A 27,229-nucleotide genomic window follows, 5' to 3' on the forward strand; every position below is an offset into this window, starting at 1 on the left:
CCCAGTGACAAGACAAACTACTTCTCTGAAAAAATCTTCTTGTTGAAAATGCGTGCACAGTTTCAGCTAAGATTTATTTTTTGGTCTGACGTTACATAAAAAATGAAAATTCTGATTATGGTGGAAACGCTGATAAACCCCAAAGGAACTTCCATTCATCTCACTGAGAATTACGTATCAGAAGGTAAGAAGCCCTTGTCATTACGAGCTGAACAGGAAATGCATTTTTATTAGATTTTCAGCTACTGTAAAATATTGAGGTTACTGCTGGATACCACCCTCCTGATACAGTAAGGCCTATTATCATCTTAACAACAAATGAACTTCCTATTCAATATAAATTTGTTATGTGTGAGTACAACAGAAAGCTGCCTCTTCTCTTAAGAAATCCTAAATATTTAGTAGGATTAAGTCATTATTAAAGGGAAATCCTGTAACTTTGGTGGTGTCCCCACCATTGTAACGTGTCTGCTATCAATACGATGATTTTTTTCATGTCCACTCAAATATAGACTCAAAAAGCAACACAACAGTCATACTGACTGAGATGAGAAGTTCATCTTAAGTTCAGTAACTTGTTTTTTTGCAAGTGTCTACTACCAAATAATTCAGGAAAAAGCAGACAAATCCAGAATAACCCTTCCCAGAAATAATTCTAAAAGCCGAAATTTGCTTCTTAATCTCTTTGATGCTGCTGTTCCAAGAGAATGCATGCAGGTTTCCTACAACCTAACGACTAAAATAGATTCATCTCCATGCATAAGCAGCAAAGAAAAACAAGAGCAATGATTTCCTTGGCCTTGTTTTATAAGGGCTCTGTGGGGTCTGTGCAGGCCACTCGCTCTGAAAGCAAAGTTTTGGGAGAGACAAATGGCTCACTCCTACAAGCTAAACAAGGCAGCTTGTTTGGGGATTGCAATTTTTTGCAGCGCTTGTTTCCAGAAGCACACATCAGACTATTAACTTTCATACTGGAACATCCTCCTTCCAGAACAAATGGACGGATCTACCATGTTCCTGCAGTTAGCTCTGCTGCAAAAGAGGTCTCAGGACACCATCGCTCAGACAACGCCTTGCTTGAAGGAGTCTTAGACATAAGTACAGCTCTGCAGACCACGCTTGCTTTGAGTGCCTAAGTGGGCAAGAATACAACTTTATTCCATTTTCATGGCTCAGACTTTTAAGGTGATGACAACAGTTCTATCAAGAAGGATCTTTTGAATCTACGCACAAAACAATGTGTGCAGAGCGCAAAACGGTGACAACTACACTAAATATATGCAGATAATTTAAACAGTGTGATTTCTGCTGTAGATGTTCATGGTATCAAAGTAATTTTCTTATAAGATATCCAGCATCCTTACCTCCCAGTCCATGTAGTCACATACATCTTCAAAGTTAGTGAGTAGAGACACTGAGCAGAAAAGCCGTGGCAGCTCATCCCTCGTCATTGGGGGGAAACGACTATCTTTAAGGGCACTGTTGAAGACAAAACAGAATTTCAAAGGATTTTTTTTTCTTTTTAAAAGTTCCAAGGATCTAATGAATCAACTGAAAAGTATAAAGGACAAAAAAAAATCCTTATGAAATGATGACCAGTTTGATAATCCAGTTGCCAGTGTTACACACTGACCAACATTCCCAACTTTTCCCTTAGACACTTGGTTCAGTTCTTGGCTGGCCAGTCAAGTGGCGTTCTGAGGGTCGCTCCTTCCCGAGCTGGTTTTGCTACTGTGACAATCTTAGTGCTGAAGCAGCAGAAAGTTTTTGGAAAACGTTATAAAAGCAATAGCTCTCCTACTTGCAATTTAGTAAATCCCTTTCAAAAACGATTAAACTACACAACATAGAGGGGGAAATTCTATAGCCTGCAATAATCAAACACGTAGTACAGTAATCAAACTGTAGAACTTAATAATTCAGTGAAAAAAACCCAACCCAAACAAGCAGAACATTCTCCAAAATCCAATAATATTCATGCTTCTGGCAAAGGTGAATACAGAAAGGTAAAAACATCCGAGGGCTCTACAGACTGTTAACCTATGGGACTTGAAGATGTTCTGCAAAGCAGAGGTGATGATTAGTAACAAGAAGCTTGCACACAGCTAAGCTAATCCTCAGGCTAACGTACCACTCTACAGACAAACACACACCTGACAGGGAAAAATTCAATACACAGAGGAGCTATCTGTGCACACTCCAGCACGCTTTGAAGGACGAAGCAGTTAACAGACAGCAAGCAGTACCAAGAGTAAGAGCATTTGTAAAAACCTACTTGGGTTAAGTGTGGTTAAGAACCAGTTAAATTGGAAAAAGGGAAGGTTAAAGTGAGCATGGCATCTCCTAACTTTTTATTCTCTTCAGATTTGAAATACGACATGCATGGATACAAACATGCTCATCTCCAACAAAAACGGTGATCTGCTAACTGAGCTTTTTGATGAGTAAAGAGAATTTAAGAGACTTACTAAAGTACTACCAAGTTCTTTACGTGTTTCATTGTTTCATCTAACAATTAGATCATTCTCATTTGTTTTTACTTGGCAAACAACCAGCGGTTGCCATTAGCTGATACAATTACAGCCATGGCCATGGTGTTTAGAATATGGCTGAAGTCTCTGCATCAGACACCACCATTTCACAAAAAGACAAGTCTAACTTTATTAAAGCAGATCAAATAAGGACGCATAAGCAAAAAAAATCGTAAAGTTTAGCTAAAGGAAATCATTGTTGGTATAACCAGAAATAGCTTCCCATCATGAATTAATACCATACGCTGAAGCATTAAAAGAGAACCTTTATTTTCTGGGGCAGAGGGAGGGCAGGCTTTTTCCCCAGATACGCTACAATTACAAAAAAGAACATAGTATTGGAATTTAGACTAGAAGCCCTTCTCCAAGCTGTGGTATTTTTACATTACAAAGTAGGTCAGAAATTTAGATTTTCATTATGAAGACAAATTCCTTATATAATTAAGTAACGGTTAGCAGGACTATGCCACCCATTACCTAGGAGTACTTCTTGGCAACCCCAGGTAAAGTTGCCATAGACAGGAGAGACGATGTTGGGATGGTGAGTAACTAGCCAAGATAAATCTTCTCACATTTACATAGGATAGACAGGCCTTTGAAGAACTGGCAACACTGAGGAGATTTAAAGCATAATGCCTGTGATATTAACTAATGACTTCCACTGAATATGTATCAAAAGATGGTATTCTCCAAGATTTTGTTGATGGGATTTGCAAAGCTACTTTTGTGACTGCTGGGAACCAGGCAAAGTTATCACCCGCTGTTGCCGGGTGTTTCAGAGCAGCATCAGAGATCAACGCATACAGCCACAGCATAATAGCAACACATGACGATATGAACAAGTAATTCAGCCCTCATATCCCTCCACGGAGGGGTGAAAAAAATATAATAAAAAATATATATGTGTAATGGGAAGACACTCTGAACACAGGGGCAGCTCAAACCAGAAGTCCACCTAGCCTACAAGTATTAAGTAGTAACAAAGAGCAGTTAGTAAAATGAATGAATATAAGAACACGGTAAATATCCAGGGGTACTTTCCTGGAATACTCTCCAGGAATCCAGCTGTTTATAGCTTAGGTATTTTGAGCCAGAGATGATATCTCTGCACTTCGAAGCTTTTCGCGGGTTTATTTAGTAAGCGCATGCATACACGCCTTTGATATTTTACCCCACCTTGTACTAAAACCCAAAAAACTATGTTCAAAACCCCCAATCCTCTTAAATTCCATTGCTACTACAAATTTGCTTAAATGCAAATTTCTCATTTCCCTGCAGTATGCTGTACCTCTAGCATATAACCAATCTATTTGAATACACTACTGAAAAGCATTCAGAGACACAGACATTGCTTCATTAACAAACAACAAATTCAGTTATCTTAGGTAACAACTGTATGCATGGATATTGCCAATACCTATTTAAACCTTTTTTTCCATAAATGATCCAACAATCTTACTATGCAAAACATTTCCCATATTGTAAGACGTTACAACCTTCAAAAACTTTTTTTTTTTTGCACAACTCGATACTAGGAGCTTATCTAACTTTCAATTCCCCTTCCTAGAGCTGCCAAAATATACTTGTGAATTCCAACTTTTTGAGGCAAAGGTTGTACTATAGGTGCAGGTTTGATCCCAGTAGCGTTAGCATGAAAAACTCTCAGGCAAACTCCCACTCACTGAAGATCTGCTGCGCTGATGTGACTAGATAAGAAACCATCCGTAATTTAACTTAAAGTTGCACAGAAACAAACATCACACAATGCACACGTAAGCCACCTCTCAGCTAGACTGCTCAAATGCTGGGACAATAATGTGAAATAAGATGGGTGAATCATGACAAAAATGGAACATCGATACAAAGTTGAGATTCGAAGCCTTCACACAAACACAGTGGGAGCAGAAAGGCACAAAAGCCTCAAAAAAATAGAGCAAAGTAGTTCAGTTTTGGTGAAAGGAGTGCAGTAAATCTTGCATGCTTATCGGCAAGCTTAGCCGGCTAATTCCATTATTCAATAATATGACACTGGCACAAACACCTCGCTTTCACATAACTACCTCAGGATAACTAAAATACTGTTTATCAAATGACAGTGCCATTTCAACTATATCTAGTTCCTTCCCAGCTGCTAGGTGCTACTTTAGCTGTACAGCCTGCTGAAAAATTGCTCCCCAACACCTCCCTGACTATATCCATCCATGCACACATCCTGTATTAGCGCTCTTGCTGCAGAAGGTGAGAGAGATATCTGGCAGAATGAGATCAGAGATTTGAGTATGTGACTGAACATTCCTGCTACTCTATTCCTCCTCCTTTCCCTGTCTCCAGGCCCCATATTACAAGTTGTCTTCAGCTTTCAAAACAGCTTTGTCTCTGTTGTTACATTAAGTAACACCAAAATTTACCTGGAGAAAACTGTGTTGACAAACAGCAATTGAAACAAACCGTACTGAAGGGAGATGCATTTATTTGTACTGGTTAGCTACGCATGACATACTCCGTCTGCTAATGCAAAATTTATGAAACTCAAATAGTCCAGCAATTATATCAGGTGCCAGCTGTAGAAGAACCAACCCAAAACTTAATAACCCTGCCCTGATGAGTTTGATCCAGCTGCGTCACATACTGCTTTAAAACTGGGAAATGTTTACCTGTTAAGTGCTGTGTATTACAGTCAAGAGTATCACTTGTCTTCTCAATTGTTACTACTACCATGGGTGAAAGTCTAAAGTTCCTGATACCTTTTGAAAACCCAAGAGCAGAGCAGATTGTCTCTTCACAGATAAATTGTTATCGTTTTTGCATTTTTTAATGCTTGGTTACCAGAGACATATGTCATTAGAGATGCTTCCCCTCAGAACTCAGCCATTACCTTTAGGCCTAAACTTTCTCTCTGCGCGTAGTGAATAAATCACCATCTCCTGACTGTTCTGATGATGTCAGTAAAACCAGTGGCTGGTATCCAGTGGAGTTCCTCTGGGCAGCTCTCCACGCTGTACAAACCTAAGCTCTCACAGTTAACAGAGTGGAATCGCCCTCAGAGATCGTTAGCCGAGCTCAACACTTGCCAAGGATGAAAAAAACCTTGCGTGAGCTTTTCAACTTTTGTTGTTCCTGCTCTGGGAAGAAAGAGTATCAGTTTCTAGAGGCAGCAGCTGGGCATTTACCACACACTTCATACTCTCCACCAAGATGCAGGTATGTAAATTCAGACTTTGGTCTCGCTTGTCACGTCAGCGTGCCTCTCAGTGACCAACTCAAAGCAAGCACAACGTACAGACCAGATACCGGAGGCCTGTTTTCTACAAAAGCTTGTTACTGGTCTGAGCTGTTCAGAATGAAAAGTCACTGTATAATTGTGCGTCGGCATTCTTGGCTAGTAGAGGAGACTTTGTTCTGTTCATTTGACGGAAGCGTTATTTCTGTAGCATTAGGATGTGATTGTACAATCTTATCCAATGCCATATTCTTCTGTTAATTCTTCCGTTAGAAAGACAAAAGGGTTCTTATGGAACGAAATGTGGCATATTAGATACCAGGTTTAAAAAAATATCACAACTCCACAATTTTTCTGTTAAATTTAGAATTAAGGCAGGGTAAGTAGAAATAATTAGTAAAATAAGTTGGAAAAATTAGGCAAGAGTTCAAAACTGCTTTTTAAGAAAAAAAACTGTTTTCAAAAGCATTTCCTGAACCATCTCTTCTTTATTCCTTAATGCCCAGAACTAATCTACATACATTGCTGCTGACTAAATGGAAGTACATGGCAGTGAAGAGTTGAAAACTAGTGCCAAGCAGGGGGAATTCTAGCTGGCCAATAAAAGGACATTAGTTTTTCCACCTGGAGTTCTGCTCTACGTTAAAGGTGAAGCAGGCAAACCTAAAATTGAATCCTGTTCAAAGAAAATTATTTTTAGACACAAAATGCATGCACACACACGCACAGCCATTTTAATTAAATATTGATGCAGTCTTGGGTGTCCTACTAAGATCAAGTAATTGCCAGTCAAGAAAAAAACCAACACAAAGTCTTACTCAGCTATCAGTTTTTCTTCAGCTGAGCCGTGCTATACAAATCTCAGCTTCTCCTCAAATGGATTTTATTTGGCCATACGCTCTCCAGAAATGTTTTTCAATAATTTCATTTTCCATATACCACTCCTCCCCATATTTGGGATACAGAAAAGCTTGCAAACGCTTTAAAGACACTGAAAATATTTAAAGTAAATTCTTTAAAGTTACCATGACAAACAGCATGAAGTTCACAAAAAAAAAAAAAAAAAAAAAGTTGTAGTCTTAAGGAATATCATCTTGTTTTTGTAAAATACCACCAGAGAAGCTCTTGGAATCCTCTGAAATAATCGTAAGAGCAGGTGAACCAAAATGTAATACATCACTGTGCTGTCCATCTGTAATTTCTGTAGGCTACAAAAATGCTTTAAAAAAAGGCAGCTTCAGTCTTTAAGAGCCTATGGCTCTTAAATGTGATGTGGCAGATGGGTAACAAACAGCAGGACACAAACTAGGGAAATAAGAAATAGTAACAGAGCAATATTGCTCAGTTTAGAAGTGCCTGAAAATCTTCATGATTTAAAGGATCCTTTGAAAAAATTTGATAGCATATAAGCATCGAAAATAGTAAAGAAAGATTTAGGTGTAGATGAATTAAGGTATTAAATTCTTAATATTTTATTGTTTGTTATTTAACGATAATTATTAACAATGAAATTTCTCACTAAACCACTGTTTTGGGGACAGTCACATCTACAGACCCAAACCAGACAGAGTTTAGGCAGAACTGGATACAATTTTGTGCATTACTGGAAATTACTTTGGAGGGTTAAACATGACACAGGGGAGGGAGATGCAAAGGAAACTGTCAAACACTGGGCATGATCTAAGTAATACTCACTTTATAGGAAGTGTAAATGAGGCAGAGACATTCAGTGACTCATGCAATTTCGGCGCTTGCACAGTGAGTCAGTGACAGAATCAAGAATAGAATCCAAGATCCCCGACGCCTAAAAAAAAAAACCCTGCTTCTTGTGACAGCCTCTCTTTCACAATCTGCTCAGCCTACCACGTAGAAACACAGCCCTCAGAGGATTAATCGAAATAGAACCAATAAATTTGATCAAATTAATCCAATTACAAAAAAATACATTTCCCGTTACTTTTTCAGTTCACTCTGTTACAGTCAATTTTCTCTTAAGCAGTTTCCGATATTGAACACAGCTAAGCCAAACCATAATATTTTGGCATCTAAACAATTCTTCAAATATCATCAATAGAGTCATGAAAAATAGGCTAAAGATCTCATTTTACAAACTATTATGCTCTTCTGATAAACAGTACATTGGCACTACCTTTAGAGAGTAGCCAAAGGACTTACATTCCATCTGCTCCGAAAACCCCTTTTCGTTTAGCTCCGTAAGTACAACCTGGAGATTCTTGATTCTTTCACTGAGCAAAACGTGCTTAGCAGAATTACCTTAGAAAATGCACTTAAAGAACTGGCAATGTCAATAAAGTGAGTCCACAGTGCCTACATATTGTTCTTCAGTTAATTCAAAACATCCTGAAATTAATGAGTGGCAAACTCACTGGATTTTAGATAACAGCAGAGATGACAGCAACAAGAGACACTTGGTGCCAGGGTTTCAGGGAAAAAAGAAAAGGTCAATATTTATTGTTTTTTCCATTGCTGGGTTACTGATCAGTGCAGTTAGTTAAGATTTTTACTTTTTCATTCAGTAGCTTCAATGGGAAGAAATTAAGGACACTTAAGCAGATCGCCGGTATTTTCCCAACAAAAATCTGCTATCATAACTCTGTTTGGCAGAGACCAGAAAAAACTGGCTGCTTCCAAGTCACGACCTGCAATTAATTTTTAAGCCAGAAATCAGGGCAGAGTGTGCTCTTCTTCAGAAAGTGAAATTATTATGAATAAAATTCTCCTAGCTTTCAGCGTAACAGATCAGACAGCCTAACACAACCCACATGACAGCCTTCTAACAACTTTTATTTATGACCAGCAGAGTTTTGCCAACTTAAATGGAGGAGTGATTTGCATGCATCATCAAATCACTTGAATGCAAGGAAAAAGAATTTATTTATATTGTCTTTTTTTTTTTTGGTCAGACTGGAAAAATTTCCAGGAAACAAAACAACTGTGAATGACGTGTTTTTCCTGAACCCTCCCTTACATTTGGGAGACAGAAAGGGAAAGAACAACATTTATACTTCCTGCACATTATGTTGCTAAGTGGCAGTCACAGGGTAAAAAAAGAAATACACACTTGACATTTCGTACAGAAATACTTCTCTGAAGTTCTCAGCCTATTTTAGTAGCACAGTGCAGCAGGTAATCGCAACAGGGTTTCAGGTGGGAGAAATAAAATATTAATTTGGCACTTTGGCGCTCTCTCTCTCAAAAAAAAAAAATTGATCGAACTCACAAAACTGAAGTATGCCAGAAAGTCTCTCCTCCAATCTCTGTCTGGATTCAGACATGTAGTTTAATGGGCAGAAGGAATATTCTGATATTCTATTCTAGAGAGTTATTTTATCTTTGAGAAGAAACCCATTCCTCTGAGAGACATCTCAGAGCATGTACATAAATTCTTTAAAAGGTTCATCAGAAAAGGCAACCTCCATTCATTGACTACATAAGACAACCAAGTCTCTGGTTTAGGCAGCCAGAGATGCCTAAAATAAGCTGCCTATGTGTCCTCCAAAATGCCTTAACTCCCTAGTAAGTGCGGAAATCGTTAACTAGTCACTATCAGCAAGGCTGCAGTTACAGGACACAATACACTAAGTAAGCAAACACATCTGGTTGGTTTGAATTTACCAAGTCTCATTCAGCTTTGCCTTTTTTTTAACAACCATGCTGGATTGAGTATTGTCAGACTTCTCGCAGATGGCATAACAATGTCATAGAAGGCATTGCTATAATATACTGATTAAAAAAATACATAACATCTATTAAGAGTAGACCCAGAAACAGAGAGAATAGAAAGTTTACAGTGTTCTATTTCAAACATTTTCTTAAAAGAACACTTAGGTTTGTTTACAACATCCTGAAGGACAAACTGATATACCAAGTTTTTATTACCAGTTTCAAATTGCTGGGTGACAAGGAAGTGAAGAACCTCTGGGCAAAAGAAGAACCATTTATGAAACCATTACTTGCTCACTTCAATAGTTTCCTAGGCTCCTCTCCCAGTCAGGTAACAGTGACAACAGGGACAGGAACAACTACATTTCAAAGCTTTTTTTGAATTCAGCTATCAAAAGATCTAAAAACTTCATCTCTGGGGAGTTTGCTGAGTCAAGACATGCTTAAAAAAAAAAAAAAAACAAACCAAAAACGGCGAGGTTCTGAATCAGTGCTGCAGCTCCCTGCAGAACAGGGCAGGGGCAATGCACGTCCTCCTCACAGACACTTCATTTCTGTATCCCAGGCAGAGATGCCCAGCTGTGGGGTGTGTCCACACCAGTGCTGTGCAAACCAGGTCAAAAGGGTTCATGGTCTGGAACAAAACAGAAGTGGCTGTTGCTGGTGATGACAGAACCCAGCAAAACCTTAACAATCCCCACTTAATGGGATGACTTTCAAGAAGAATACTGAAAAAAAAAGAAACTGTAACACAAGTAAAATTAACAAAAGCTGTATTAAAAATAGTACGTATCTATGGCTGTAAATTAGAGATTTTTGTCAACACTTCATCATCAAGCTCGAAATTCTTGAAAGAACAGTCAAATACGGGCGGTTAGAGGGGGAATAGTAATTCAGGTGTTTTGTTTGGAGTACTCCTGAAACCTGAACAATTAGGATATAATTCAAGTGTTTCCCATCATTGCTTGTTTCAGCTGTACACAAAGTTAGGTTATGTTTTCCCACCTGTTCCTTGTGCTGGATGAACTCATTGATTCTGCATTTCTGCAGAAGCAGTTCTATTAGATAGCAGGCAACACAACAGCCACTAAGGCATCACAGCACATAGGCAAAGGGTTATGGAAATCTTAAAAAATTTCTTTAATACATCCAGAGTTTTGTACAGATTGCCGTCAGAAGTGGAAAATGATTTAATGGCTTCAATTATATTCTTAACAGTATTTTTGTGGGCGGGCGGGTGTGTATTGTGCCACTCACGCAAACAATTAAAAAGCAAACCACACTGGTACTGTTGATAAGGTTCTGGGACCTTGTTGTTTTTCTCCAAACGGGTTCACCCATTGTTTAAATCAACAAAAGAGGTATTTGCAGAATATTTCTAAAGGTACTTAAAATTTCCAGCCAAATCCTTATTTTAACCTTGATTTCTTAATCTGGCTATCTTGACTCACGGTAGATGCACAGATCACGCCGCAGCACATAGGGAATGACTCACATGGTCTGGGATGCTTCTCCGTAAACCTGCAGTCAACGTGAGATCTGTTAAGACACGGAGCTAATGCGCCCCTGCACATTGACCACTGCCTGAACCTCCTGGAGGATTAAACTTCTGCTGGTTCTTCAGCTGGGTCTGTCAGTCTTATGTAAATAGCAGATGAAGATGATCAGACTCCTCACTTACTCACCACTACAAATTTCTCAAAAGAAAAGCAAGCTCATAACCATAGAAGCTGTAAAAGCTAACACTTCCATGAGCTTTTAGCAGAAAAAAGAATAAAGATGTTTTTTCTACCGCTCTGACAATTACTCAGAGAAATATTCCATCACAGTCTGGATTCTTCCAAACAAACCCAGTTCATTATTACTCCACAATAATGTTACACTGCGTGGACATAATGCCTGAAATTAACTTCTCTTTCTTACTGCTATAATATATCAAGGATACAAGAAAGGTTTGTATGGAGACATCCTGCAGAGGTCCTTAAAGTTTAAAGAGAATTTTGTGTATGTGCTGTTATGGCCTTTAAGTGGACAAGTATGATCACAGAAGTCGCAGCTCCTGCAATCTGCTCCCATCAGAAAATATAATGCAGTTAGAACTAAAAAAACCCACAAAGTAATACTGTAGTGTCCTGATTACATTAAGAAGAGTCATATTTCTATGGCTTTGACTTCCTTACTGCTTCCTGAAGCCAGAAATCTTACACTATATCACTTTTGTCGTTCTAAAGGATTTACTTTTCTCTGTGAATGTGAAGAAAGAGCGAACAAGTTAAAAACTCGGCATTTTTCTCATACTGTTTTAATCCTGCAGGGCGTGGGGAGATCATTTGGCATTACCTTATAATATGCCCTATTACACCGGGGGAAAATGATGTTAAATTAACCTAATTTTAAGATGCAGCAGAGCTTCGCTAACAGTTTAGAGGTTTGCCTGCACAAAGGTGTGCTAAATCCAAAGTCTTCACCTAAACAGGTCAGTAAGTGAGAGGTACAGCTCACAGCAAATCACGACACGAAGCGTGCAATTACTGCATGTTTGCCCAGGTGTAAGCAAAGAGCTGTAACTGCTGTGTTCCATCCACGCCACACCAGATTGGAATATCCCTGCAAAACACTTGTCTGTACTCTGAATCGCTCAGCATGGACCTTGAACGATATTTTCTGGCTACAGGGGAACACGAGGCAGAGCAGCTGTATGCAGTAGTTTCTTCGTAGGTGGCAGCTTCTTTTCTGCCTTTTCCCGTATTGTCCCTCACCCCTCCCTGTATCTATCAGCATGCTGGGATAAATGAGGACAATGGCATTCAAAAAGGCATGACAATTTTTGTGTCACGCTCGTGCAAACATTCAGGAAGCTGAAAGGTGTCAATTGCCATGGAAATGTCCTGGTTTGCTCCATAAAAAGCCAATCCACAGCACTTAAAACAATCTCACGGCATAACACAGTAAACTTGTCACAGTCATTCCAGATGCTTATTTAAAAATCGAATAACACAACTGACCAGGGTTTGGTGTGTAGGGGTTTGTTTGGTGAACACATGACAACAGACTAGTCAGAAAACACTAATTGAGCTCCAACTGGACTAAATTATAATGTCACTAAAAGGCTCTCCAGCAGATGGCAAAGTTTAGATAATTAACAAAAATGAACTGCTCAATTACATTCAGAAGTGTACAGCTTGAGCAAGGCTAACCACTCAAATCCCTAGGAGCATAAAAAGAAGTCACTGGAATACTTTACATCTCCAGCAACTCTCTCAGTATTGACCCGAGATCACCATTTTACCCAAACACTGAAGTCAAGACAAAAAATCTTTAAAGCCACTTCATTGCTGAATTCAACCCTCATTTAATCAATTCACAAAATATTAATCTCCTCTAAAGATGCATTCAAGTCATAATTTTAAAGAAGAGGTTAACATGAAATATTTTTAATTCTTTATCAACTTTAAAAAGCCTCATCTTAAGCACAAATGGAAAAATATGTTCCTAAACATCTCAGCAATGCAGTGATACATATGAATATAACTTGAACATTTACATGTTCCCGTTCCTGCAGCTTGTAAAAAGGGTTTATTTTTATTATACTGTTCAAAGTCTAGAACAAGAGTACTTTATTTTCTCAGCATTGCTTTTGTCACCAGAAATACTACATATTTTTATATAAAAATACAGTGTAGCTGAATTACCAGAAATTACCTGAAATACCAAGACCGTAAATGCCAGCAATGGAGTTTTACAGTTAAGCTCAGTTTTGATACTGTTTGTCACAAACACAGACACTATGTTTTATGATCAGGACTTTGAAACCACCATGATGGACAAATTAAGTATATATAATCAGGTTAAGAATAAGGAAAGCAAAAGACACAGTAGAATATGCAGTAACTGAATTGAGAAGGAAAAGAGTCATATCCACTTACTTAAGGTGCTGTTGCATTAAGTGTTTCATAGAAAAAGATTAAGACAATAAAATATTCTAAAGTATGAAAGTATTGATGAATATAGGCTGATAAATGAAATAAAAGGTGACAGAATCCGGTCTTGAAATTCTTGAACAAGTGCATCAGTTGAGAATAACCCAAGGTCCACAGTTGCCTCACAGCCTGGAATACGACCACTGGTAATACAAGGCACTGAATAACATCCCGGCTTGTTTCCCCGAGCTGTGTGTTTCATCAATATCACAACTCAACTTGGATTATATTTAAACCAGCAGCTATCTAAGTGCAATCTCTTACGCATCCTGCAAGTACATCTGCAAAGAGCGGCAGATCTGAGTGCTGTCAGTGTACAGGCTAGGATATGAGCTCATGGCATCTTACTCATTCTCAGTGTTTTTTATAAATACAGTAAAAAAGACAGGCACAAGATGAGTCCCCTGTGGCACATTATATGTAACAAGACCTCAGGGAAAGAAAGAGCCACTCCTTATGTCATGAGAATGTTGGTTTCTAGACACTTCTGCTATCATGAAGCCCTCCTATAATGCAGGCATGAGAACTGCCGCATCAGGACAAAACTTAATTCCTCATTTAAGACCACAAACAAGGCTACTCAACACTTTTTTTTTTCCTGTTAATTTTGTGCAGGTGTAAGTTTTTACTTCATACATGAATCTCTAACAGATTAAGCTATGATTGTTTAATACCTCCACAAATCACCAATCAAAAAAAGAGTATGTTTTAGATCTATAAACACATTCTCTACAGTTGGAAGCTTGGCTTCCTGCATTTCCTTCCCTTGATCTTCTTCCACACACACAAACAAGCTGTCCGTAAGCACCTTCTTATTTTCCTTTAGCAACTCTGCCACTTCTGTCTGTCATGAGAGCAAGTCACCCTTTCATCCCTTTATACTCATTTTCTGTCACAATTCTGTTTGCTTGGGGTGGCACATTCAGTGCGACCTGCAACTTACCCAGCTTACAGAAGTGACTGGCTGGGGCATTCACAAATCACTGTATCCAAGGTCAAGATGGCCAAGCAACAGAACCTTTGCCAGCTCAGCTGTTGCTCTGTATGTTTTCCACTCTAAACCAAGTTTTGAGTAGCAAATAAAAACAGCTGAAGTGGAATGAAAAGAAAGTTCTGACATGAAGAGGCAAAAGGTTCAGGTTAGGCTACATCTGTCCATAGCCTCAAAAACTACAACTTAAGTATTCCAGGAATGCATTTAACAGCATTACATATATTTGAGAATTCTGCTCAGCTCCAGCATAAAGATTACCACATAACATGAAAGTATAAACACAAATGTTTGTTACTATGATATTAATTGAAATGTGAAATTTGTGCTTACTAATTAAATACTTTATCTTCTAGAGAAACTGCAGGCCAAATTCCTCTCCCTTTGAAGGCAGCAAAGCCTAAACCAGCGAAGGACTCTCTGTTCTGTTCTTGAGTTAACTTAGCTCTCAACTAATGTCTTACATTGCTACATATGCTTAACTGTGGGAATTATACCCAGAGCAACTGGGTATAAACCTGATTATTCAATGTTAAATGAGGACACAACGTGGACACACACACAAAATTGGTTTATTCGTAATGATATACATTAGATAGATGTGTAGCTCTAAACAGTTAACACTCAAAGGGAAATAGGTTTCATCACCTTTCTAAAAAGCAACTCAGAAATGTTTCACCTCCTGAGAATGTCAGGAACACTGTAGTCAAACACACAATTTTGTGAAATTGTATGTAACACCTCTGGGAAACATACATTTTTTGGAAAAAAAAAAATAAAATAAAATCATGCATTGTTGACTTCCACAAACCTGAAGAGGGTTTTCTGAGCAAGAAAACAGAAAGTCACCCTTCCAGTAATTGAAAAAGCAGAACACACAAAGAGGGGGTTGCTCTGACGAATGAGGCTGCATGCAGTGCAGAGACCTCCACAGACAAAGCACAGCTGCTGCTCTTTGCAATGAGGGATTAGCAGTCTAGGTCAAAGGAAAAAAAGCCTCTCTGTAGCTAAGTGAGCAAACTGCAGAATGCATCCTCAGCACAGATGAGAAAGGGCCATCTAACCAGCTTGCAAATTGTATAGAAGCTTCTGGCAACAGAAACAAAACCAGCATCAATTTCTTGACAGAACATGTACAAATACTTCTGGTGAAAAGCAGCGATGTTCTCTTAGAGGACTGAGGCTGCAACGACCCTTCAGTTATTCTACAACTACATTTCCCCTTTCCTTTCTTTGTGTTCATACATGTTACAAGCACCTTTTCTTCACAGCAAAACCAACATGCTATCTGTGGGGCTTTAACAACAGCATCCGCAAGTAACTGGCCTAGAGATAACAGAAGCAGCTCTTTTCATTGTCTTTCATAAGAACCAAAGCTGTTAAAAATATACATATGCTCACAGAAATTTTTTTTAAATGCATTCAAATCTTTTTCAACCTTCATAGAGCTGAGTTAGATTGTATGTCGGCTTTAAACATTTTTTTGGCTTTACATTGACACTTCAGTTGAATGGGATATTAACCAATATTTGAAGCAAAAGAATTACTTAAACTTTTTATTATACACTAATTATATATTTTTATTCTAAATCATTCACTTTTGCAACTTTTCTCAGAGAAAAAAAATGAACAGTCTTCTAAACTGAGAAGTATTGTTTGACTGTACCAGTGTGAATGTATTTCTAATCTGGCTTTTGTTTGTGAATAAAACACTGAAAACGTTTTATTCATAACTGGCAATTAGGCTGGTATCTAGAGCAGTGAATTAATTGCGTGTTACAGGTAGCTTGGGACCTACTTCAGTTTGTGGTATTACAGAAGTATAAGCCATAAAAATTACTTGAACTGGAAAGTATCAGAAAGTTGTACTGTTCAAAAAACCAAGAGCTTTTCTTCTTTTCCCCTGTCAAATCACACCAAATTAAAACTAGATACAATTTACTTGACTGAAAAATTCAGTAAAAATAAAAAGACATAACATTATTCACTTCAGCAAAGTCCCATTTCCTTGTTGGTACAAGTTTGATCCAGCTGATTTTCATATATTGACTTCCACAACCATTAGCAATTGCTGTTATCACAAAGGCCCTTTTCAATGAAGCTGGGGTTGCAGCTTCTGACAGATGGGGAAGTTCCCAAGAGCTGTGCTCAGGCTCTCAGAGCGCTCCTTAACATCTGTACAAGTTCCCTAAGTTCTTGTGGGAGTTATTGCTATACTGTACTTCTCCAGCCTGAGAGACTGCTTGCCTGACTATTGACCCTTTATTACAATTAATCTGCACTAAGGAAAAAAAAAAAAGATGATACCACTGCATTGAAACAGCACACCTAAATTGAAGCATGTGAGCTGACAGACTTTGTGGCCTGCATAATATATTTAAAACACAGGCACAGGTCACCTTTCCACGCTCCCCTCAATATCCTTGCTTCAAGAATTGAGTGTCACCAGGCCAAAAAAAGAAGTATTCTCCACTATGGTCAAAAAGCTATTCTTTGTGTGTTAATTACAACTAGTTTTAGAAATGTTTTAATTAAAAGTTTTGAAAGTTCATATAACAATAGGAATCTGCAAGGTTAGAAATGCTTTTTGGATCTATGTCAAATATTTCTAACCAACTGTTTATTTACATACTTCATAGCACTAGATGTTTTGTAAACTGTATCTATATTGTCATTTACATAGCTAAAAAGAAAAATCAAAGGAGGTTCAATTTCTGTTTCTGAAGTAAAATCACCAATATACACTTGTACGGAGTGTAGGTATCACCATACACACCACACACTTCTATAGAGTACAGCTGAAAATGGCAGAATTTGAGAAGTGCCTCAACAATTCAAAGGGAAAGAAACCTGGAGTGAGCGCTTTTATCCCTAATATGGTATTTTTAGATCATGTTAAAAAAAAAAAGTTATTTGCAGGTATATACACATTCCCTCCTACAATGCATCAAACAAATAGTAAAATTTCAGTCATTTGTAAATGATGACATTCAAGACAGGTCAACTTTCCCCCATGCCGTGTCCCCCCCGTGAGATCACTGCTCACAAAAGCACACGATAGGAGCTGATACAGTACAGAGCACTGGGGCCTAGAAGACTTTTGGACTGCCTCAGAGTCTGAAGCGTGTTTAGGCTTAGATGCCTTCAGACATTCTTCAGCATTTTACATGGCTGCTGATGTCCCACCAGAGGAGGATATGCTATTTTTTCTTCCCAGAGCTTTTCTACCATCTCAGATGTTCAGCTCTGTGAAGGACACAACTTCTTTCTTCCTGGTGTCAATAGGAATGATTTCTTAGAAACAGGTATCAGTTGCTACTATTTAAAAATACCAGAAAATTCTGCTATAGCTCACGAGAGCATTTTAATTGTCATTACTCTGGTCTAGTGAAAATGGTAAATTCAATTTTGAAAGCTTCAGTCTCTTTGTGTTCAAGTGAACAGAGCTAACAAAGGCTTTCGGAGCCTGGTGCCCCACGCCCAGTTCATGCTATTTCTTCTTCCGTCTGAAAAGGAAGCATCAGAAAACACCTAAATGGAGGAGGTGCTGACAGACTGAAAACTTTAATTGAGACTCCTTTCCCACAGTGCCTCCCACACAAAGCTGCAGAGTTTAAAGACTAACAGCTTATAAGCATAAGAAACAATTCTTTTCCCTTCGACCTCGTTTTATCCCTGATAACTTGTAATAAAACAGTAGTTTTCAACAAAAATTAGCTCCTTCAGCCAAACAAAGCCTTTAGGTTTACTTCTAGTGGGCGAGGTATCTAATGTACCACTGCTGCACCTCAATTTCCACCATCTCAGGAAGTGGGGGATAAACTATGTTAACATCCTTCTCCTATTTAGAACATACAAGCACTGGCCAGTATGTGCAGCGGGAAGTTTTCTCCACCACCCTTCCCCTGCTGCCCCCCTGGCTTAGCAATAAAGTTGTGGGAAATGCCCCTTACTCTATACTAAAAATAAACATCTGCTAAGCTGAGAATAGCCAGAGAGAGAAACTTCGCAGAAGCAGGTAACTTCTATGCCAACTTCCTTCACTTTGCCCTAGCTAAGAGTTTCCAAATAAGTAAAACACAAGTGTTCTGAGACACACTTCATCTATGCCTCTCTCTGCTGTGGGAGCACACAGTCCTCCCTTGTATTCTTCAGCACAGGCCCACAACATGTCTTTGTAGGGCTTAAGAAATCAACATGTCACCAAAAGCCTACAATGAAAAGAAAATTCCATTCTAAAAGATTTTTAGGAAATGTTTTCAAGACATTCCCTTTAAGAGTATCATACAAAAAGATGAAGAAGTTGACCAAAAACCATGGAACACCATCAACTCTCTATACAAGTAATGGAAAAGTAAGAGTTATGGCAACACAGAGCTTTGCTAGGAAACCCAGGGCAGCCAGTTTCTCTGACTCCACCCTCCCTCCCAAATACTTATGTCAACTAATATTCAAAGACAAATACAAATCTGACTTTCAACCAAACTAGTGTTTCAACTCAACTAGAACTCTGTCTTTGAACTTACAGGGTGTGCACCGTTTTCTTAGCATAACAGAAGGAGGCTGTGTGGGAAGAACGTGAAATGCAAAATCATCGTGGGAAAGACTAGAGTCACAAATGACATGGCTCCTCCCTGAAACACATCTGAAGTCTGAGTAACTGCTGGATGTCCCCAGTTACTACTCACTCATATTCAATCAAACTTCAGGCATATCTGATTCATTCAAAATACCACAAATTACATCAACTAATGCCAGTTATTTTGCTTGATCATGGCTTTTTCAAATCATGCATTTTACAAGAAGCATATTTTTGATAGTCCCAATTTTTAATGCATGTTTTTTAAAATAAGATGATAAAATAAATATTTTAACTCTGGACAGTTTCCTTAGTTACAGCAAATTCTACTGCTGAGGCCTTAGATTTGTGACAGTCTCAGCAAAACCCCCTCCTTCATTGAGCCACTTTGTACAGATACAGCAATTTTGTATTCATTTTTAACTCTAAAATTCCATTTTTCCTAGATTTACAGTTACTTTTTATAAAGAGTCAATTCACAGAGTAAATTTATTCCACCAAATGCACTAAGGCATTCCCCTGTGCCAAAGAAGTCGTATTCTATAATTCAGCTTTCCCAGCAAAGCTGTAAAATGGTTACCAATACATGGTAATGCTGGATCTATTTAAAAAGCTTTGGTAGGGCATTGTTACATGCTCTTCCCTTCATAAAGATTGTAACCTAAGGACTGCCCTTCCATTTGTAGTGCTTTCCTTTGCTTTCTTTCAGGAAGTGTTGCTAAGGAAACAGACTGTCATCTACTATCAGGTCCAAGGGTCTAGCAAGGGTTTTCTCAGGAAAACTACACCAACAATTACAAAACTGGTATCCTCCCTCCCCCTCTTTTATTTAAATAAAGAAAAATAAAAATTAAGGCAGAATTACTACATCCCCAACACACACAATGTGCAAGAAACATATGTTCACTAAGGCATGCTCCTTCTCCCTCCTAAACAACATTATTTTCATTTCATAATGAAATAAGGAGAAGCATTCAACCCATCATTAAAGCAAAAGTTTGGTGGTATTTTCCACTTCTAGATCCAGTATGGCATTCAGCTTTGCCCTTTGAGAAAAGGCAGTAGACAGTTCTGTGAAGCAACAGTTCCCTAAAATAACGACCTGGCACTGTGTGCACAAAATCATTACAGACCTACTTACTGAATTGACTCACAGCGAGTAACTAAGCCTGGCTCAATAAATTCAAATTTGTACACTTCATTTAGAGTTTCTGGTATTGTGAGTTTACATCACAATCCATTTTACTACTGTCGCGGCAGCTGATTTAGGATCTTGCCAACTACACCAACTACTAAACAACTATATTTCACTGTAACAGTCTGAGGATTTGCCCAAATTAAAGTGGTGTAAAATTGATGTCTACAATAGTTCAGCAACAAGCTTTTTTCAGCTTAGACGAAATTTAGAAATACGAACAGCTCCAAGTCTCAGTGAAGCCTCATCTCTATACGGATGACATGACAAAACACATCAGTCTGCACAAAATATCCAGATGTTAAAAGAATTTTGCCTCCGTTCCATTAAAGGTAACCAGTCATCATTTAAAAACTAAGGTGTAAATACCTTAATTTTGTATCTTACCAGAAGCATTTTGGAAAACAAAAATGGGATTCTAAGATTACCTTACCTGGAGGTCAACACCACCATAAATATATACATATCTATATAGCTTCTAATTTGCAGAACAAAGTTTACTGCTGAACTGTCTTAATATACTTTGGCCCAGTTCCGACACTTCTATTAAGTCAGCTGCAATTCCTATAAAGATTATAATAAAATACTAACATTAACACAGTACACCTCATCTTCACTAACACTATAATTACACCAATGGAAAACCTGTACATCTCACATGTGAAGTTGTAACTTCAAAAGACAATCAGGAGATGCAAATTAAAGGATAAACCAAATTAAAAATAATGGTTTTTTTAAAAATCAAAACTTCAACAGGCTTCTAACTATGCTTGACAGAAATAATTTTCAATACTTCTGCCCCTATTACTGACTTTAATTGAAATGCACTCATTTGCAACAGAATTCCCCCCCTTCCTGGACTGCACTTTGTTCAGGGGGAGAAAAACAGCACATGGCCCAGATATAACAACTGTTGACGACTAAAAAACAAAACTCATCTAAGCCTGTTAGCAAAAGCAAAAGTTACAGCTGCTCTTGCAAATGACTACTACACGAAGTTACACCAGGTGGGGCACAGGCCAGCAGACAGGAATAGCAGACTTAGAATTTACAGACAAGTAAAAACACCGAATAGAAGAGGAGCATCTCAACTACCCTGTATTTTGGCAGCTTAGGCAGCTCACAAATCCTGCGGCCACACAACAAAAAACCTTAAAGATGCTGTATCCTTAGCTCTTGCACTTCATCTCTAAATCATGATAGAATGTATTTTAAAAATAAGTCTAGTAAAAATTGGTATAAATTAATCTGTTGCCTTGATAGAGCTTGTTGTTTCCATTCCCACCTCTTCTGAAACAGCTACTCCCTCCTCCCTTCAGAGCAATAATGCTACAAGGTTATAGTGCTTATGTATTTCCAAATCTCATTCAAACGTGACTTTGGTTCAGACACCTCTTCCTTTTGCTAAGGAATTTTGGTGACGGGAGATTGCTACAAAGTGATGAGAACCGCTTAAACCACTCTCTCCGCGGCTGACTACATGATGAGCAGGACCCACCTTAGACTGGTCACTGGAAGATGTCCATGTCACAGTAACATCCCCAACTAAGAATCTTTTGATGGGGCCCATGGTACAAATTAGCAGAGATGCAGTCCCACAACTTCTTCAGCATCCTTGGATCTTCCTTAGGGCCAGAAAGACCCTAATCTGGGCTGAGGGATGAACACTCAGTACACCATTTTCAGTGACAGTTTGGTACCCCACTTCCTACCTCTCCAGGAACTCCTAACTGCAGCCTCTCTAGGACAGAACCTTGTCACTCAGTGAAGGGGTAGAATGGCAGAAGTGAAAGACACGTGCTGCAACTGCCTAAGGAGCCCCAGCTGCCTGCACTCTGACTGGCTCAAAAGGCTTTGACAACATGTACGGCACTTGAATAATAAAGCTTAGTGGATTTTATAAGTTGAACCCCCATTAAAAACTTAACAGCTAACTGGGGTCATGAGGGTAAGTGGGAGCTAGGATGGCCATTGCCAGTGGCTTCTCACATGCTCAGCGGGACACACTGGTTGTCTGTCCACTCAACCAGACACACAACCATGTCACCACAGATGTCCGCAAGCACTTATTCTCACCTTGAGATCCTCCCTCTGTTGCTGTTCATCCTCTAGTAGGGGCAAAATCTGTGCCCTCTGCCTCAACAAGATGAACTTGAAAACTCAGAAGCAACCAGCAGATGCCTGCTTTTCACAGCAACATACAAATGAAAAGGAAGCAACATGATGCTTCCTGGGTTTACAGACGTTAAACATACAAGAATAGCATAACATGGGTGAGTTCAGGCTGTCAAGAGTCTACATTGCTCTATGCAGAATCCAGTTCTGAAAGTGATAGTGTAAGCTTCATCTCACAATTATCAGGCATTTTTCATTGGTGGCCACCAGATGCAGAGTAGTAATAGAATAAAAAAAAGCTGACTTTCAGCAGTGGTCTGCTATAAATCAAAGCCACGAAATAAGACAGTCTGCAAAGTATTATCAGTGGGTAAACACAGAAGCAACGATGTGCTCTGAAATACTGCACACAACGCTATTTGCGGGAATTAATTCAGACTACGACTTATCTGAACACTGAAGGTCACAACAAATGTCAAAAACATATAATTCCCCCAACTCTGCAGTTCAAAAATGGCAGTCAGATACACGAGTACGCTTTGCCCTGGATCAACGGCAATGGCTATCTACACCCACAGCAACACTGCCTAACAGTAAAGGCTCTGGGGAGTTAGCACTGAGTTGTAAGGGCTGATTACAGGGACGGCTGAACAAGCCTATGATTAGTAAAAAGAAACAGGAATTAGAGTAACCACCTCAGCTAGACACTTGCAGGAAGTTGCCCTGTCTGCACAAATACTTGCCTCTAGTCTTTAGCAAGTAAGGCCACCATCAATATTAATGTGATCTGTCATTCAATATTTTTCAATTTTACCCCTTAAATAAGTTTGCCACACTGTAGTCTTGCAGTTGGACGGTTAACTTTACTGTGTGGAACAGGAGGAAAGGGTCAACGTTCTTCACAGAGAGCAGGTAGACAATATGGCAGCAACAAGGACTAAGACTCTTGAAATTGCTGACAAATATAGAGCAGTAGTTGAAGCTATTGGTAGTCAAATTGTCACATGGAATCTACACTTGAATTCAGTTATGAGAAAGTTGGGTTGCAGGTTTCATTTCCTTCAATCTTGTGCTTCTCATCCCAAGCTTCCCTCTTTGTTTTCTTTTCTTGATCAACCACATCTAGGCTGAATGTCTGACAGCAGCCGTATTTCTCAGGTGGAGTGTTAAGTAGAACACACAACAAAAAGACTGATTACATCACACGGTCAGTAAAGACAGGCCTATGCTAGTTAAGGAGGGTGGGTTACATACTATTTTAAAATTTAAATCCAGTTTTGAGCCATTATGCTAATCCACTTAAGGCCTGGAGTCCCTCCAATTTTTCTTCACTGCCTTCTTCTATGACAGAAGGCTGTCATATAACATCACCTTTAGCAGTCTTCTCTACTATTTCCCTCCCCAGATACACATTCTATCCTTGACAGGATAAACCAACACAGTTAAAACTGAATTTATACACCTATATTTATTATATCCACTAGGCATAAATTATGACTTCAAATTACATGAAATGGGTAGAAAAAAAACTAAACTAAAATGAATACATTAAACCATTTGATTCAGTATCTTAAGTGTAACAGAGCAGGAGTTTAAAGCTTCAATGCTAAAACCTAAGTCTTACTGCTGAACAGAATACATGAAAAAGTAATTTATCAACCTGTTATGAATTTCTGTGGTAACCTGCTTCCAAGTTCAGTGTTTTTTCTTGAAGGAGCTGTAAAACACAAGGTATTTTTCATAATCTGGATTGGTTTATTTTTATGCATTCAGGTGGGACAGTCAATTAACATTCAGTCTAAAGGACTATTTTGCCCTGATAAACTTCTTACATCCTAATATGCAATATTCAATACTGTAAAACATTTTAGACAAGGTTAGATTTTTGACCAACTAACCTCCTAGTAAATTTATATAAAAATCAATAAATCTGAATCTATCTTTTCATAAAGTGCTGCAGGAGGTTTAATAATACACTTCCTCTTCCCTGTGTTTCACTGATATAACTGCAGAGAAATTTGAATTCTAACATGCAGATTTTATAGGAACACAGTACTAGCACTTTTAACTATGGTATTCTCATCCCTCCTCACGACTTAGGCAGATGCATCCAATTAATGATGAATCATTCTACATAAATTTCCTGTTTAGAACATACTGGCAACACCAGCGTAACAACCTACAGAGCTCAAAACACGGAAGAGAAACTCACTTGGTCACACATCATCACCGGTTTTGTTTATAGTCCCCAAAAAGATGTTTTTCAAGTGGGGGGGTGCAGGTGGCCCAAGAAAGAAATTGTTCACTTCAGATTCCTAGATGAACATTGTGCTATTTTGAAGAAACTACACTGTTGTATGCAGAGAGAGATGTATGCACTACACACTGTATACAATATACAACTAGAGATCACTCCTAGAATTAAGGAAAATTTTATTTATTGTAATCCTAAGAATCATTCAGCACATTTGTAATAAAATCATGTGTGAAGGAAATTGAGAATGTTTTGATCGCTAAGCACCAGGGCATTTAAGAACAATTGTTCTGTATCATTTTACTCACTGAAAGTTGGGCCACAATTCCACAGAAGGTGCTGAAAAAAGAGAAGGATGAACTAGACAAACAACCTGGTTCTGTTTATCCACGCTGTATCTTTAGAATAACTGAAGGAAAGTGCCTCCCAGTGTTAAAGTGAAATAAAGTCAGAAAAATATCTGCCTGTATCCCCAAGTGAAAATTTTGGTCAAGTTCCACTTTCTGCAGTGGAAAGTCCATTCTCATTCTACCTGCTTCGCTGATTAATTTTTGCCTGCCCTGAAGAAGGTTTTTCTTCTCTTTCGGGAATTGTCATATCTTCTGCAGGAGCCTATTGCCCACAGATGGCTGGATCAAGCTAGAATGTCCTACTTTCTGATCCCTCCTAGGGAGGCCTGTGGAGCTCCAAACTCAGAAAGTTCACAGACATTTCAAAGGTGCTTCTGTTATTCCTCAAATGCTCTCCTCTGGAAGCTCTGTAGTTGAAAATACTAACACCATGAAGGAAACCGATCACAGTCAACCCTCTCTTTCTTTTTCTAAATAATGATTGATAGAAGGGAACAACTTTTTTGTACGTTCAGATATGAACTTTACATTTCAGTGGTCATATCTGAAAGTTCAGAGTTTTTTTAAAAAACAATGGGAAACATTTTTGGTGCCACAGACATGAAAAAGATTCCCCATAAAAGGTAACAAAATCCAATATGCCACTAAATATAATATTTTATTTTAAAAACAACTGATGATCTCACAAATATTTTTGTAAAATAAGTTGGTATGTAGTTTCACTTCTCTCATCTTGAAAATTACTGAGCTATTTATCCTCTGAACAGCCTAGTATAAACTTCCACAGCATGTGGCCATTGTTTCAATACTGCACTGAAAATCCTTCTGTTCCCTTTAATTTGTGTCCCTTTTCACATATTTGACTTCAGATTTCAGAGTTAGAATGCAGTGACAGGAATTTTATAAGCATTTTTAAAGGTATGCGAGAGTACAGCCCTATTTGGTTTGTGAGAATGGAAAAATCTACAAGCAACAAAGACTATTCTTTTGGCTACCACCTTTCTTCCTAGTCTGAGGGGGTAATTCTCTGTACAAGCTCATTGTTCTCGATCAGGCACTGTGAAGTGTACACTTAAATGAAATGCTTCTCTAGTACAGGGGACAAGTTTTTTTCGTCCAGTCTAGCTCACTAATGGTTAAGATTTTAAGGCTTTTAACCTTCAACAGAGAAAGTGCTTTGAATTTTATTATAACTTTCTTCTCATTGACCATTTTGATTGCTGAGGTTTTAAAGGACACAATCAGAAACACTCCAGACCACATAATAAATAAAACCAATACAATAAAGGTAACTTGCAGAAGTTTATAAAGGACCCCAGGAGATGAGCAGTTGATTTCTTCAAGCTGAGCAGAAGCATGAAATGAACTTCAGCTTGCAACAAACTAGGAAGACACGTAAGAAAGAACATGTCCCATTTTAATATTACTTAATACTGGGGTTGACAAGGTATTTTAACAGCAAAAATGAAAAACCTGTAATGGAGGAAAGCCTCAAATGTAAAGTGATCTGGAGGCACCAATTAAGTGACAACAATTTTAGAGGTCTACACATGCCAGAATGTAGCTTCTATTTTAAAGCACTATAAACAGTCTATTGTAACTAAGTGGAATAAAATTCCATTGATTCTTTAGAAAATAAACTCAAGAAAACTCTTAGAAAAAAACAAGTAGAAAGCTTGCTACTAGCTCTAGTGATAAACTTATTAGTTTTCACTCTATGCAAAGGAAATGGAACAATATTAAGGTGAATGAATTTAGGTGTAGATCAAAAAATGAAGGATTATGCTGCCAGGGAGTGAAGGATTATCAATCACTTACCTCCCTCATCCAGAAGCTTCCCGCTCAGGGGCTGGGGTGTATCTGAAGAGTAACATGTAATGGAAATTTGTAGCATTAAATTAACTGCAGCTGATTGGAAGCACCTGATGGAGAAGAGGTGAGAATACCTGCTGTTTTAGAAGTGTGAATAGGATAATCCCCAAATCTGACTTTCTGGTCTTCTGACCTGACATTAACTATTTAGGTTAAAATTTGTCTGAACACTGGAAAAAATACTCTAATAGTCAGTTACAATAAGCTACTGGAGAGTAGTTTTCCAGACCAATAAAAAGAAAAAAGGCTCAAGTTATGGTTTTTAACTGAAACCATAGCCTCATGACAGCAGTAGTCAAATAACCAGGCAGTACACTTAGCATCGAAAGGAGATACAAGTTTTCATTGATCAGTACAGCGACACAGCCAAAAAACCCAAAACGAACCAAAGCACACCTATCATCTCCTCAGTAGACTATTTAAATATGTAAGTCAAGGCTACAGAAAACAAAATCTTA

General features: G+C 38.4%; 1 protein-coding gene across 2 annotated transcripts in view; it reads right to left on the reverse strand.

Annotated features, from left to right (window-relative positions):
* The window catches only part of AMMECR1 (AMMECR nuclear protein 1), a 103,298-nt gene that overhangs the window by 13,060 nt on the left and 63,009 nt on the right, over positions 1-27,229 (reverse strand). For both annotated transcript variants that reach the window (XM_086469896.1, XM_086469897.1), the window contains one exon: positions 1,365-1,479. In XM_086469896.1, coding sequence (XP_086326022.1) covers positions 1,365-1,479 — 115 coding nt within the window. The remainder of the gene's footprint in view (positions 1-1,364; positions 1,480-27,229) is intronic.

Source organism: Leptosomus discolor, chromosome 9 (genome assembly GCF_034619465.1).
Source record: "Leptosomus discolor isolate bLepDis1 chromosome 9, bLepDis1.hap2, whole genome shotgun sequence".
Classification (NCBI taxonomy): Eukaryota; Metazoa; Chordata; class Aves; order Leptosomiformes; family Leptosomidae; genus Leptosomus; species Leptosomus discolor.